General features: G+C 39.6%; 1 protein-coding gene across 1 annotated transcript; it reads right to left on the reverse strand.

Annotated features, from left to right (window-relative positions):
* Positions 1-278: 278 nt before the first annotated feature.
* Positions 279-15,095, reverse strand: zgc:154006 (uncharacterized protein LOC563016 homolog). The gene is made up of 14 exons (XM_068339863.1): positions 14,965-15,095; positions 12,646-13,845; positions 11,646-11,845; positions 11,347-11,518; positions 11,175-11,225; positions 10,904-11,001; positions 6,971-7,532; positions 5,614-5,817; positions 5,372-5,533; positions 2,341-2,492; positions 1,519-1,758; positions 912-1,083; positions 695-736; positions 279-417 (listed from the first exon to the last, which is right to left on the reverse strand). The coding sequence occupies exons 2-14, from the start codon at positions 13,777-13,779 to the stop codon at positions 316-318; spliced, it is 3,291 nt and encodes a 1,096-aa protein (XP_068195964.1). The 5' UTR covers positions 13,780-13,845; positions 14,965-15,095; the 3' UTR covers positions 279-315.
* Positions 15,096-16,543: the final 1,448 nt, after the last annotated feature.

Here is a 16,543-nt window from a genome sequence, read left to right on the forward strand (position 1 = left end):
GGTTCTTTATTGTTATTTACTGTCTGTGGGTCTGAGAGGACTGTAAATTCATCTGTGCTGTATGTCGTGCATATATGGTACATTTGACAATAAAGTTGACTATGAATATGACTCATCATACCATATTGTCAGGGAGTTTACATTTCAACGACTAAGATAAATAACTTAACATCCATGAAGACGGCGATTTAGTCTAAAAGTCATGCAGCAACTCAACACGAGGCTCAGGGTTCAGGCTGAATGACTGTAAGGCTGGTTTAAGACTAGGATGGAGGACAAATAAATACAAATGTACAGAGAATGGAGGCTGACATTCTAGCAAAGACCTTGGTCATAAATTTTCACCAGACGCTTGATGTGGAAAAGTTTTTGCCGAAGTTCCTTGCACAGCTTTTTTTTCCCTTGATAGTCTGGAGTCTGGAAGGAAGAGAAATTTACCAAGTTACCAGGATGTTTCTTGATGTGTGTTAAACACACAGATGGTCTGACGGGTTTTCCCTTTCACTTCACCTACAGAGAGCTTGACTGTGTAAAATCCTGCTTTGTTTATATCACAAGTTTTCATACAAAAGTTTTTAAAGTTAACAACTTTCATCTGTATGTTTATTGGTGTCAGTTTAAAACAAGCCAAACAGAATGGAACTGTTCCTTCAGGTTCACATTATCATTCTGATACGTAACTATTTCCACTCACCCTTTTCAGGCCTTTGAGTCGGTTGTACTCATCAGCCACACCCTGAAAATGGAAATATAAAATGATGTCACTGAACTCTGGTGACTTCACAGCCTTAAATGACATCCCAGCTCCTTCTCAGTGGGAGTGGACTCAGCTGTGGGCTGGAGCGGCTCCCACCGTGTCATTTTCTAGCAGTCCTGCCCAAACCCCTCCTTTCTGGTTGTGTTTTCTCTACCTGGTACTTGATGGAGTCCTCGTCTAACGCGTCCAGCTCTCTGCTCAGCTCGTGCATCTGATCGCTGATTTCATCCATTTCAGCACAGAGGCTCTTGTAGCGAGCCAGATCAGAGTCAAACTCCTTCTTGTACCGGCGCCGCTGCTCATCTGAAATAATCTCTGAGTAAAGTCTGGAGCAAGATATCAAAATTAAGTTAATATTCATTTTAATTATTATTCAGGCTGTGGTCTAGAGGTAGATTTTGTATTTTTTTTAAACGTCAAAATGTGTAAGTACATAAATTAAGTACATAATTAAGTGAATAAAATAAATCAAAATAAATGGAGACAGCACTTACACAAAACACTTTTAGATTGTGGTGATTGTAATTTTTTAGTTACCTCACAGGAAACACAGCTATAAAAACATCACCTTGAATCTTTTTTAAAAATATATTCTTACTAATATCATCTACATATATTTATAATATTTTTTAATACTTTAAAACAGCTTCTACACTTTTAATTCTGGGTAAATTTCCATTTAAAGTACTTGAATCATTGAATCACTTCATTTCAAAATGCTGAACTGCACCCCCTCCTGTAGAAAACACAAACAAACTCACCTGTAAAGGTAATCCATGTGGTCCTGGCCCACCTCATTGCCAGTGTCTCCAGTGGTGTAACCAGTTTCACACTGGGACTCCATCGTGTCCTGAGCAGAGGTCCTGGGTTTCGGGTCATTTGTTGATGTTTTAGTCATGTGACAGGAAGGAGGATTCCTCACACGGTGACTCTCCTCTGAGGAGCTGCTGGAGCAAACGGTCCTGCTGTTCTGGTACTGCTGTTCAGCACCATGTTGACTGCTGCCCTCAGTGGTGTAAATTTGGGAAGGAAGATTTATGCTCGATCAGCAGGTGCAGTTATTTACGCTGACATCTTGCCAGCTTGTATTTATTTGTCGTCACAAACTGGGAAAGATACTGGGAATTCTTTGTTTCCTTGGTTTAATAACCCATTCTTTATTCTTATTCGGATCCCCATGAGTGAAAACCCATGGGGGCTTGTCACTAAGTGGTCACTAAACAATCCAAAGGATAAAAAACAAAATGAAACCCAACAGCCTGACAGAAAAAAACAAATAACAATTCATTATCACCCCAAATAAAGGTCAGCAGAAGTCATGAACAGGCCAGAAAACAGCATGGCAAGCAAAACCAACTTCATCGTAAGAGAGTTTGGGAATACTTTTTTGCCTGTTACTGTTATGTATATTTTTTGTGAGCATTAATTTATCAATTATTTTAGGCATTGTCTGGAAAACAGCCAAACAATTCGGATTATTCAGTGCCCCTGTTAGAGGATTAAAATGTAAATGCTCTGCATCACGTTCTTTTTCGAAGCATCGATCATGTTGTGTTTGTTCTTCGGCTGTGGCTGCTTCTCACCTGTTGCTTTTATAATTGCCCTCACTCTGAACGCTGACTGTTGGCTTGTAGGAAGCGGCGCTATGATCCGCCCTCAGGTGAGGCGCTGCTCGCTCTGATGCAACGACGGTCGATGCCTGCTGGGTGCAGCGCTCCTCTGCAACATCATTCACCTGAGATTATACCAGCAGAATACCATCAGGAACCAGTTAGTATTGGAGATTATTCATCCACGATGCATGGTGTTTAAATCTGTTTAGGTGAATGGAAAAAATAATAATAACAGAACCAGCGTAACACTGATATTTTAAAAACATTTATGGCCATAGAAATGGAGAAAAATTAAATTAAAAAACTAAAAATTAAAATAAAAGAATTTTAAAAAAAGACTGAAAAAGTATGATCAAGAGAAAAACTGTTAATTTTTTAAATCCTACCCCCATTGTATCTGTTATACTGTACAATGTAGAATTAATAATTCGTTTTTGTTTTGGCCTATTTCTGGATGGCAATGTAGGACCCAGTGAGCTGTCGCAAAAGTCTGGAAAAAGCAGCCAGTGAAATGAATCTCATGAATGTTGAGTCTCAGGATGATCGTCTGTGTGGAAGGAATCGCAGGAGAGCTGATCAGCTTCAGTCCAGTCAGCAGAATAACACAACAACATGTTTTCATGGAGAACTAAGAGAGAAATCCAGAAGGGCTCGAATTTTATTTTTTATTATTTTATTTTTACCATTTTTTTTCTTCAAAGAATGTGTGTTATTTTTATTTTGATAATTTATCTCATTTTTGTTTTCCTGTCAACAACCAATTTTATTATTATTTTTCAAACATAAAATAAATTAACACGCTTTTGGGATGACTTCCTCTGCTTTTCAGAAATTTCATAATCATCATCGATTATTCCGTTCAGAGGATCTGCAGCCTGGTCTTACGGCACAATTGGTCTCTGTTTAACTTTGGAGGGACTGTCCATTCTAATTAGACAATACTATATATTCAATCCACATACAGTCTGAAAAATATTAGGTAGTCATCCACCATGATTTTCAATCAGTTACAAGTTCTGTTTAGTAGAACTGTGGCGCAAAAGGATACGAAAGGTCTTTGTGAGGAGTCTATAATCTGGAGCAGTGTGTAGCAGTCTCTTTGCATGCTGAATCATTTAGCGACACCACACTCTAGAGATTCACATAGCGGCACCGAGGAAACCCAACCCTTATTATACATTATTCATGGCAGATATATTATATATGCCTCCCTGCAAGCCAAGCATCTTCACTGCAACATGAGAGTCGCCCAGAAACAGGCCTGCATCCCAATGAAGCGACTCGCTGCAAGGCTTCGCAGCGATAGGCAGGATTTAGGCCAAGACCTCACCAGATAAAGCGATTGAACAACTTCCATCTCTCTGTAGTCAGTCATGGTGGGCATGATACATTCATAATACACTCCCACTCTAGTAGATAAATGCCACATGAGGCCGTCGCTGTCAAATACAAACAGCACCGGTTTGGGGCCTCATTACTTGTTAATTTATAGTCTGGGACAGTGACTCTCAACCTGGGAAATACAGCAACTTTTACGATGAAAATGTGTCAAGTAGTTTTTAGATGATTGTGTTGAAAGTCAGACAAACAAAAACATGCAGGTGAAAACATGACCTCCAAAGTGGAGGCAACAACGAGAGCCATAATGAGGGTATTTCTCTAACTATCAGATTCTCTTTTTTAATGAGTCAAAAGTTGCCTCTTTACCACTCTAGTTGTTATTATTGGATTATAATCACATTTTAATAACTGGTTCCCTAAATGATAATTATTTTACAAACATGAACAGTTATTTTAAATGTTACTCCTGTGTGACAGATATCAGCTATGTTTATCAAACTGAGCCAGAACAGACAAGGACGTCTCATATATTTGCTCAAATAGTTACAATAAGTATGTAGAGTACAGTAATAATTGCCATTTAGGAATATTTGTTGAATGGGAGATGTAATTCATTTCAAACCTGCTTAGTTCTGAGTTTAATAATAATATTTATTCAGGAAATGCTTTGTGTGAAAATTGTGCTTCAAACATCGTCAGAGACAAGACAAATAACTCCTTTCACAGGAAATCGTGCCATGTTAATTATTACCCATCCTGATATTGTCCACCTGTTATCACCGCTCTGTTTAATGATCAGTCGCAGTGAAACCAGGAGTGCCACAAAGCAAACAGCAGGAATTTCTGAGTAAACGGCACGTGATGAAAGTCCTGGACTTTAGAACTGAATCAGATTGTAAGCAATGAAGATAGTTTTCTGTTGTTGCTTTTTCTTTGTCTCTATAAGTAGACATAAACTGAGAGTCTTTTAGCTGAAGCTAATGGATACTCAGTTACGCGACACAAAGGACAGAAAGACCCAACATATCAATGCTAGTTTTGAGTTTAGAAAAAGCCAAAATCAAAAATCTGCCGAGATGATTCAACCCTTACCCCCAACAAAAAACAATGTCACTCTTGGAAATCTTTTAAATTATTGGAATTCCCTAACCAAACGTCCAATCAATCCTATAAATAGCTTAATAAATAGAATTATATTGCAATGTATCTTCATATTGTTGATGGATATGTGGACAGTGGCCATAGCTAAGTATATAAGAAGATGAAAATACGCAAAAATGCATCCTGTTAGTTACTGATGTACAGAAGAACAAGGGGAGCTGATATAGTCTCCTTAATGGGGTCATAAAATGTAAATAAATCTGGATGATGGAATGTCTAACTCATTATTATAAATTCCAAAATTTATAACACTACCAGACACAAAGCCCCACTGTGTGAGAATAAAATGAACTACCCTAACAGACTTGGATTTGCCCTCTATCACCATCATACATTAGTGCTACTGCCACTGAAAATGAAATGAGTGGTAAATGTAAACGGATAGAGAATGTGTTTTTTTTCTGGAGCAAAAAACACAGAAAACCATTGAAACTTTATTGGGAAGTTTTCCTGGGGCAAATGGTGCAACCGCGGTAGTTAAACACACTTGGTTTCTCACCCAGTTTTGTACGTCCTGCCCTTCTGAGTGCCTGATCGGAGGCTGCTCCCAGTAGATGTTGGCTTTTGCATGGCGCCAAATCTTGCTGCGGGTCTTATAGGCGTAGTAAGCCGACAGAGACAAAGCCAGCACCACCATCAGACCCAGCACCAGTGCCACCGCCTGGGGGGAGAGGATCAACAGTCAATTTGAACTAACAAACAAAGAATAGAGGAGAACACCATGAAGGGAACCCCTCTCACCTCCTCAGGGTCCATGTAGCAGTAGTGGAGCAGGTATTGATTGTACATTGGGAAACCACCCGGAAACCCGGCCCCCAGGCTGCCGCTGAGGCTGGGGCTGCCCTGGATGTTCTGGCACATCATCAGCATGGGGTTGTAGAGCATGCTCTGTGAGCTCTGGGACATGGGGTTCACTCCGATCACGTAGATGATGTCAATGATGCTCTTAAAGTCAAAGCAGAGCCGCAGTCAGTCAGTGTTCACTTTAAAGGTTTCTATATCACCAGTGAGTGATGCTGCTCATGTAACTCACAAAGAAACTGTGCATACTGTACATGCTAGTACTACTAATAATATTTATACACCAGATTTCAGCGCACATTTTTTTCCTGCACCGTGATCCGCACAAGCACATGAAGCGGTTAGGAAAATGAATAAATGAATGAATTTTTTCTGCTATGTTACATAGTTCAGTGTCAGAACTCCAAAAATAACTTAAAAATATATAATTTAGACATGATGTTTGCTGTTGTTGCTGATATTTATCAGGTCAGCCTCATCATTATATTCAGAAGCACCGGATTAATATTGAAATGAGAAACTGTAACTGAAGAAATATCGTCTTAATGCGTGTTTTCCCTCAGATTTAAATGTCTTTCTGGACCATTTGCATCCAGCACAAGAACACTTTGTTTATGAACGGCGTTTTGTTTGTCTCTTAGCAGGATTACATGAAAACTGCATCACATAATATCATAAAATGTGGTGGAAGGACTGAACGTGTAGCACAAAATAAGAAATTCATATTTAGAGAGGATCCAGATAAAGATTATCAAATGCAGCTTTTTTTAAAAAAAAGAATATAACTATTTTATTAATTCATGTTTGCTAAAATTGGATTTAAACTTTAGTCTTTAATCTAAACCAAAGGGACTGTGGGTACAGGTGTGCTTTCATGACACCAGCAGACACACACACACACACACACACACACACACACACACACACACACACACACACACACACACACACACACACACACACACACACACACACACACACACACACACACACACACACACACACACAGATGAAGACAAGTGAACAGTTTTTGCATTCAGCAGCAACAGAACCAGACATTTCCTAAAATTGGCAAAAAATTTGTGCCAACTTCTTCTGAATATGAGAATAAGTAACTATTGATTATCGACTGCAGAGAACTTCATCATAGAGATCAAACTCAATGTTTGAATGAAAGGGGTGCAACACTTCCTCTCTGAAGACCAAGTACCCTCCCTCTTACTGTGGGATGACTGCTATCACCTCCTCCACATAAACCCCAACCAAAAAATGTGATGTTTCAAAAGTGGAGACTCACCTGAAGCACAGCTAAGATGATGTCACAAATAAACACAGTGAGGTAGAACCTGCAACTCCGCATGACCCGTGACCTCGAGAAACTCCCAATCAGGAACCCTAGAGAAACCAGGAAGTTCACAGCCGCCATTGAAATCATAGCTGCCTTTGCTGACTGCGGTGTCATGTATGAGCTGCTGTAGCCGTAGCTGCCTCCATAATATCCCATTTCTGCCCCCCCTGCAACGCCAACGCCGTAGCCCCCGTACCCAAATCCATTCATGTCCCACACTAATGTTGAAGCTACGCAGGCGAAGATGAGGAAACACATGAGTACGGTAGCTCCTTGGAAGGTTTTGACAAATCCAGGAGGAGAAAACCAACGATAGAAATGTTGAGGCTTGTCCTCCATGTAATAGGAGTCCGGATGGGCGTTGAAGGCGTAGGGCGCATACTGGCTCTGAGGGGAGCTGATGCACCTTGGGGGGTAGAAAGCTTGGGAGGTGGTGCTGTAAGGTGGGCTGTACACCGGGGGGCTATCGTAGTATCGAGGCTCCAGCATGATGTAAGGGATGTTACTGCAATTTCATCTGGAAGAGGGAGGAAATACAGATTAAAGTCAGGGAAAGCAGCATTCTGGGGGAAATAAAAAGTTGACTTTATAAAATACAATTAATGTTCAGATTTGAGTCTTTTCATTTTGATGTTCCAAGGTTTCATCTGGAGAACTTTTTTTTCCCCCTATCTATCTGGGTTCACCCCCCTGATGAACCCCCTCCCCCAGTATCACTGAGCCACAAATAATTTCTTCATTAGGCTTCAATAATTCAGCAGATAACTGTTACCTGCTGTTACCTGTGTTCACCTGCTGATACTGTAGGTACGACCCAGTAAGACACACTAAACTGTTTCCGTTTCCAATCAATCGCTGATTTTATGTGTTTAAAATTTACTTTCATTAAGGTATTTAAACTGCTGCAAATCAAAACATCTGCCTTTAATCTGTTTACTTTTTTCCACACCAAGGAGAAAAAAAAAATCATGCATGTTGTTTCACATTAAACAAACTTAAAGTAAAGCTTAAGCCTCACACTCGTTACATCTAATCACTATTTTGTTTCAGTGAAATCATAGATGTAAATACTCCTAACATTCGTCTTTATGCATTCATCAAATCCGATAACTGACATATACTGTTTTAAACTTTAAAATCAACTTTAAAAAAAATCGATTAGGAGCAGACAATATTTCACAACCTACCCTGACACAAGAAAAGACTTTTCGATCGTCCATCCATGGGACTTTTCTGACAGCCTAATGTCCACTCACGCCTCACCAGCGACCGCAAACATTATTTCCCTCCATGGCAGCTCGTCAACGCGCAGACAGATGGACCAATGGCGCGTCTGTCCGTCTGTCAGCCCGACCGACGATCTGCGCTCTGATGGAGGTTTGTAGGCCGGGGCTGACACCCGTTAAACATTAATGACTGCTTGTGCAGTCTCCTCTTAGGTCATGTTTTCACTGAACAACAGGACGGCCAAATATTTGCACAAATACTGACTGGGGATTCATTATTGTAATCACTTTCTTATTTTTTATTTTAATTAAATTAATCAACAATCGTTACAACCATCATATAAAAAAACAAACGAAAACAATCTAAAGGAACACCAAATATATTAAATGTTATGCAATGACAATTAAATCATTTATAAACGTTTCAGTGCAAAAATTAGTTATTTCTCCAAATAGTAAAAAAAAAAAATTGTGTGTTTTTTGAACATATACTTACATTAATTTTGTATATGATGTCAGCAACTCATTTCATGAAAGTTAGGATGGATCATGTTTATCATTATATGATGTCATCTCTTCTGTCAACAACAGTATGTGTTTGGGATGTGAAAAGATTATAATTACTGTAATTTTGTAAGTGGACTGTTTTCCTAGTCTTGCTTGATATATAATATTAGTAGCTCGACATAAACAGGCCCCCATGGATCCTTCTGGTCCTCCATACTGCTACTGAGGGACAGACAGTACCTGAACACTTCACTCCAAAGCCACACAGAATTCAGCTTCAAACCATCATGAAAGAAAAAGCAGGGATGTTCTTGAAGAAGAGGTTGTCACATAATGACATCATCGGATGTATCTGTAACGTGTTTGTAAATCACCTGCTTCACATGTCTTCACTTGTGTTTTTAGATGCAGAGATGAACCGTGTTTACAAAAGTTCTCCAAAGTCTTCCATAACCCAGTTAGCAAAATGGTCATGCTGGTTTTTAGGGGGTTTTGTCTATGATTGCAGAAATGTCTCCAGATTGTCTGGTGTAAAATATTAAAATATCAAAACTTGGAAATTGTCACATAATTATTTTTTCAAATTCCTTTATGTATACCTGAAACATGCTGTCCAAAATTACCGTACAACTTCAGTTCATTTGTGACACTTATTATGAATCCCAGTCTGAACCAATAACAGAGCTGATAGCTTTACTGGAGGGATTAAATAGTATAAATGTGTCTTCCCAATCTCCACCCATATTCATTAATCTGTGTGACTGGTTGATGTCAATGGAAAGTGCTCTGAAAACAGACAAGACATCTTCATAACCAAACACATTTCTGTCTATGAGGTGTGTGTCACTGCTATAATCACACACAAAAACAAGTCAGCGCACAGCAATAATGACAATAATGACGATGCACAGCCTTGTGATTATAGAGCAGCAGGGAGACCATAACGTCAACGATGTTTTCATGTCGGGGACTTTGACCAAATTGTCTGACTCAATAAAATAAAGATAATACTCTACTGTTGTGTTACCACATTACCATCAGCTGCCTGGTGTTGAGCAGGAGCGTGAGGAACAGATCTTCACCACCCTTTACAGCGTAAACTTATCTGACCCAGTCCTGAAAGGCGAGAGTCTGCATTAAGTCGCCAGTAGTGTCTCCAATGAAGGGGATCAGCTTGATGCATTTCTCCCTAAATCCTGCTCACATACAGATATTTATTCATCCTGGACGGGAGGCTGGTCTCTCAAATTGAGAGTGATGAATCCTGATTTCTGGGGAAACTCCAGCAGCTAAGACGACTGAGGGCAATCAAAAGATGGAGGCCTGAAGTATTAAAATAAACAAATCATTTTAATGTGTATGAGATTTTAAAAAACAATGAATAACTTTTAAAAAACTCTCTAGAAATGAAGCCTCTCTCATCTCAGACTCAACTTATTTCTACATCTCCAAATATCCAAAGGTAACTCTTCAATGGTCTCTATTTCTTACTGCCTTGTTGAAAAATTAAAAATGGAAATTCCTCTGCAAATGAAATAAAATGTGTTTGAGGAAACACAATCTTTGATAATCAAAGCCCAATAGTGATTAACAAACTCGTCTATTCTCTTTCTGTTGCGAAATTTCCTTCTGGGGTTTTGCAGTCACTATAGGAGAGTTTCTAATTGCCAGTAACATCTATAAGATTTAACTGTAACTCTAAAACTGTAGTTAATTATTTGGGAGTTAAAGGACTATAATTTTTCTGACACCTACTATAAAGCTCTCTAAAGTCATGGAATGCCGAATAATGATGAAACGTGAGGCAAAAAGTCAACACAGAATCAAAGAAGAAGTAAATCACATTTCAGATGACAAACAGAATTAAATCCACGTCAGTAAAAAATTTATTTGACATTCAGAGATACTTTCGTAAAGGAATATCCTTGACTATACATTATGTTCCTCTGCAATGACAGAAATGACAGAAATGACAAATGCAGTACACAATGACATTAAGTATGCATATATACATTAATTTCTATTAAATAATTTACATTCAAATACGTAAAACAGACAAAAACAAAGAATTTATAAGGAAATGCTTTTTTTCTGCTCACCGGCTGCTACAAATTTTCATTTTGGTCCTCTTCATCTTTGGCTGTCTGACATAGATGCCTGATCAAAAGTATGGATCTTGTTTTTGATGTGACTTAACTTTGCTTTCAGATAGTCACAGCGTTCCTTCTTCTCCAGGAAAGATGGGTCCTGTAGACACAAATATATGTAACTTATTGATTGATAGATCACTTCCATCACTGAGGTCAATCAGGAACAGAAATGGAAATTCTATAAATATATATAGAAAAAATGTATTTTCTATTTATATTATATTTTCTATTAATAGAAAAATAGACATTCTTACACACTCCCTCACTTACATTCTTCTTCTCTTGATATCTTTTCAAAATGCTTTGAATCCTCTGCTGATCCTAAAACATAACAGAGAAATGAAAACCAAACAACCGACTACATCACAATCTGATAATATCGAAATGTGTTTGGATGAGAAGATGGTCTTATTAAAATTAAATTTTCAATCGATGATCTCACCCCTTGGGTTTTTCCATCTCTGAGGAGTCGTGCCATCATGGCATCCAGCTCTCTGAATTTATTGAGAGTTGCACTGACGTCGCTGTGAAGATCTTTGTACTCTTGATACTGATCATAGAAAACAGCTTTGTACTTTTCCCTTTCTTCCACACAACTGATTCCTGGATACTTTCTATATGGAATGACATTCAAGAAGATTAATAAGATTCACATCTTATTAGTCTAAATTAAATGTATGGAAATCTCTTCTCTTCTTATATAATGAACACCTTACATACGTCGTTTAAATGTTCACTCACATGATATAGTCTGCAATGATGTGTACTTTTGGGGCGTATTCAGGTGTGATGCATCTGTTCAGACCAGGTGAGTTCCTCTCAACCTCAGGGTAGTGACTGACAGGATCTTTACTCCGGGGGTTATTTATTTCCTCCTTGAATGATATGCACTTTGGTTTTTGAGGGATGAGTGGGATGGACTTCTGAAACTCCTCCTGCGGCTTAAGAAAAAGTTAGAAGAGAAAAGGCATTATTCAGACCACAGAAAATTGTAGGTTAAGGAATGTCAAATTAGAATAAAAGAGAGATGCACAGCCAGGGAAAGGCTGCCCAATTCTATTGCTTGGAAAGGCCGAGCCTCTGCTGTTGCATTTCAGGTGGGAGATGGAATTATCAAGCCCACCCCTGGCATCAAACACATTTGTTGACCGTGCGATTCCTCCCTACATTGGTGGTGTCTGTGATGCTTGATAACATGAAGTCAATTTAGAAACAGTAATAAGCTGTGCAGCTCAGCCACGGACATGTCTGTCGAGTCATTTAGTTACCCTGCTGCTGGGAGAATGACACACAGCAGCCGTAGCAGAGTGACACTGATGTTCCTGTAAAGCATCCAGCTGTTGGTATTAATGTTACAAAAAATAAGGTAATAAGTTCCAGGCAATTGGAAAAAAAAAAGACACACTACTAACATATGCTTGCTCACTTCAGATTGTCTTGAACGACTCAAGTTTTTTTTTATGTGCTATTGGTATTTTGGATCTGTTGGAGTGTAATTTACAGTAGAAAATTATTTATTGATGCCAACAGTGAATGTGTGTCCATCTGCCACAAATGCTAAAGAGATGGAGTGATGTCCAGATTTTACTGAGACAGTCTTTTGTCTCATAAAGAGACAGTGTCCAAAAAAAGCGAATACAAAGCAGAGGCAAGGTAAAAAAAAAAAAGGCAGTGAATGCTTGAAAATGTATTTGCATATTTTCTATTTTTTGTTAATAGACATTTAAGCATTGAGCAGTACCTTGTGCTCCCCCTCCATGCGTGCAGCCTCATGCCTCCACATCTTCAGACACACCAGGAAGCTTCCTAAATACATCGTCATGTTGATAAAGATGAACGCGGTTCCCGCCATCTGCCCTCCATCCACACGGCACAGACTGGCCGTGATGGGGTTAACACCTATGGTCATATAGCACAGCCCCCCGCGGTTTAAGTCGTTCAGGTAGACGATCCCCGCCGCCATGTAGAGCAGGAACATGGCCACGTTGATGAAGGCCTCGGTTAAAGGCCACCAGGGCGAGTCGAGGAGGATGGTGCGGTAATACATGGTCATCCCCATCACCAAGAGGATGAGAGTCATGAGCCAAGAGACCCCAGCCACCACCAGAACAAAGGGAGTCATGGGGCCCCTGTAGCTGTACCCAGACAGGCCCAGTCCGTTGTTATACACACCGTTATAGAGCCCATAGCTGTTGGACCACTCACTGTCTTTCTGAATGTAGGCGATGACGCAGGCAAACACCATTCCACCAAACAGGAGCTGCAGCCCAGCAAGAAGCCTGAGTAGACCCGGCCAGGATTTCAGATAAGAGTACTTCAGGTTATAGACCTCCAGCTTTTCGGCGTAATACTCTGCTGGGTGGATGCTGGTGAGGAGAGATTCTTCTGCTGGAGGCTGATGGAACAGGTCGTCAGGAGAGCTCTCCAGTAACGAAGCCTTATGGGAGCCCCGGCTGGTCTCGTCCAGCGATCCACCCCAGTTCCTGCGCTCCATCAGGGGACTTACCGGAGGGCTCACCCGCGTCCCATTAGGAAGAATCTGGATGCTACTTTTATAGGCTTCAAAATCATTACAACTGTCACTTTCTGCTCTCCATTTATGGACCAAGCCCCCCAGAGACTGAGGGATGAGGGATTTAAGCCTGGTCTTCATGCTTCCCTTTTTCTCCTCTTTCTCCTTCTCTGTGTGAGGTGGGGTGCTGGATTTGTGGCCCATTGAGTTTGTATCACCATCATCTGTGATATTATCTGGTGTGGGTGTGTGAGTTACCCACACAGGCACTGGTGGATCACAAATGGAGTTCCTCTCACCAGAGGAGGACCCACCCACACTGTCAGACTCCGCTCTCTTGAACGTCCTGCTCCAGCTTTTCATGCTCCTGGCTGGTTTCGGTGATTCAGGAGACAGAAGTCATCATTCTGACCCCGGGGGAAGGAGAAACTGAGGGGGAGAAAAGGGACTGGTAACAAAAACAAAAACAACAACAACAAAGAATAATTGAACACAATTGAACCTAAGCATGTGATGTTTTTTTCTTTCTTTTTCTTTTACTCAAAATTGACCATGGAGGTGTATGAGTCAGATTTATGGGCTTCAAACTGTGATCACCTTCCATAAACCTAACAGGTTACACAATAAATATGTCATGAAATAATGGAATGCTTTCTTCCCGACTATCTAATCTCGTGCGACCACACCTTTGCACTACCAAGCTTCATTTCCTCAGCTACACATTACATTTCTAACACAGGGCACATTGTTTTCAGATGTGTTTTATACAACATGGGAATAAAAACACATCTCTTGATGGACTCCCAAAAGCCTTCCAAACAAGCTGTTATAAAACCCTATTACTGCATCTATCCTTTTTATTATTAACAAGTGTGCACTCATTTTTTATGCACATATGTTTGTATGTAGTCTTGTTGTTTTTCTTATTGTTTATAATGATGGTGTTCTTTTATTTGCGATATAAAAGTTAAATCTTGCATTAACTCATTTTTGTGGCCACAGTATCTGTAACATGAATAAATATCAAACAAATATTTAAAAGTCCTACACGAACACAGCATTTTAATGCACTTATGTCTGTATCCACCTGATTAATTACCTATAATAAAGATGTCGTGTTTAATGTTATTGGTAAATGGCTCAAGCAATATTGACAAGTTTTCAAATAAATAGTTCAACGCTGAACAGAAATGAAGGAATCATCTGGCACTGAAGATAAAACAAAGATTTATTAAACATACCTGCTTTGTTTGCAAAAAGATTAACTGCCGAGGGAAGTTTGTGAGTTGTGGCACAAAGCCATGTCTTTAAACACACACATCATCAGAAAATATTCCAGACTCGGTCCTACATTAGAACATCTCAGGCTTGACTAATAACAGAGGGCTCAGAGATGAGCTGTGACTCACGGCCAGCTTCTACACAGGCTCTTAATACACAGGAGCAGCCATTTAACTCTCAGAGCACATCCAAGTGGGAACACATTAATAACAGAGCGTAAGTTCTACGACTGAGTTTTAAAATATCAAAAGCAACAAATGGTCTTACCAGTTTAAACCCAGCTTATGTGTGTGGTCAGAGTCGACACTGGGGAGCAAACAGGAACTGACACTTTTGGTGTAACGGCCTCCGTGTTCACCAGGCCTCCTCAGCTCAACTTCCTACGTCTCTCAGCTGACTTTCTCCTGGTGTTGGATAGTCAGTTCCGCATGCACAGGACGGACGATTGGCCAATGTGTGGAGAGCTGAAGGGGGGGGGTGGAGGTAAAAGCTTAAACATTAAAACTGAAGCACCCTTTGCTGGTGCTGACTGGCACCACTAGGTCAGGCTCCTCTGTGGGGGAGAGAGCCAACTACAGGCATTAATAAAAGAGGTTTTTGGTGAGTAACCTGAATTTTGTATGTAGCCCACAACAGGTGCTTTAAAAGGGCCTAGAATTTAAATTTCTAGCCCTATCTTGATGAGTAACAAATAAAAAAATGATGAATCAATTCATTATTAATACTCCTAGCTCCATATATATGAATTTCAAACTGTCTAGTTATACTTCTTATATGCTTTGGCTTTTACTTCATCATACCTTGTGAACAAGATTAGATTAATTTTCTCAGACAAGCATGTTTTAGTGATTAACTATAGCTACATTTTATATCTATGATCGGGAAAATATTGTTTTATTTCATAATTTATTAATAATCATTCCCTCTGACATTTCGTCAAAGAGGGGGCTGGAGTGTGTGTCACTAGAGGGCAGCAACATCCTGTGATTTCTGCTTAATGCCCCTCCTTCCTTTGAGTACATACAGTCTTCTGTCTCTCTCTTCGCCTTTTACATTTTCTCCTTTTAATTCAGTGTTTCTGAATAGCTTTTCCATGTTTCCACCACTGGGAACACAACAGCATGTTCTACATTTTGCTTTTCTTTATTTCTTTCTGAAAGAACTAATAAAAAGCAGATGAATTAATTAAAAAAATATATCTAAATATTATTATATTTTTAAGTAGTAAAACATAATTTATAGATTTAAGCCTCCAGGGATCTTTCCTGCTAATGTGACGTCACTGTGTGCCAGCAATTCTTCCACAGCAGCGCTGATTTTCATGTAGAGAAAGCTCAAGGCAAGGACATCTGTAATTCCCCCCACCCACTACCTTCCCACCCTCACCCACACATACTGCAGTATTCACAGCCAACACAGTACAGTAAACACATAATGCAACCCCTTTTCTCTAGTGAGCGCCGAGTCCCTACAGTGGCCTTGGCCCGAGGCTGCCTCATCTGTTGAGGCCTGTGTGTCCTCTATTAGTAGGTGGCTGCAATGCAAGGATGTAATGGTGTCCACATTAGTCAAGGCAGAAAAGAACATACATACCGTCTCACTGTCTTGTTCAACATACATGAACCTAGAATGAATGAAAAAGTTTAAAAAGATTTAAGATGAAAATGTGAGTTGTAATAATGCACTAAAATAAATAGCTGCATTTGAATTATCGCTAAGAAAAAAAGGATTTGCAAACAAAAGAGTGGGTCATGTGAAGGTTAAAAAAAATAGTCAAAATTTAATGGCGTATCCTAAAATATCTGATTTCTTGTGTGAAATTAGAAAAACAATCTCAGTTTGTGAA

Source organism: Antennarius striatus, chromosome 18, assembly GCF_040054535.1.
Source record: "Antennarius striatus isolate MH-2024 chromosome 18, ASM4005453v1, whole genome shotgun sequence".
Lineage (NCBI taxonomy): Eukaryota > Metazoa > Chordata > Actinopteri > Lophiiformes > Antennariidae > Antennarius > Antennarius striatus.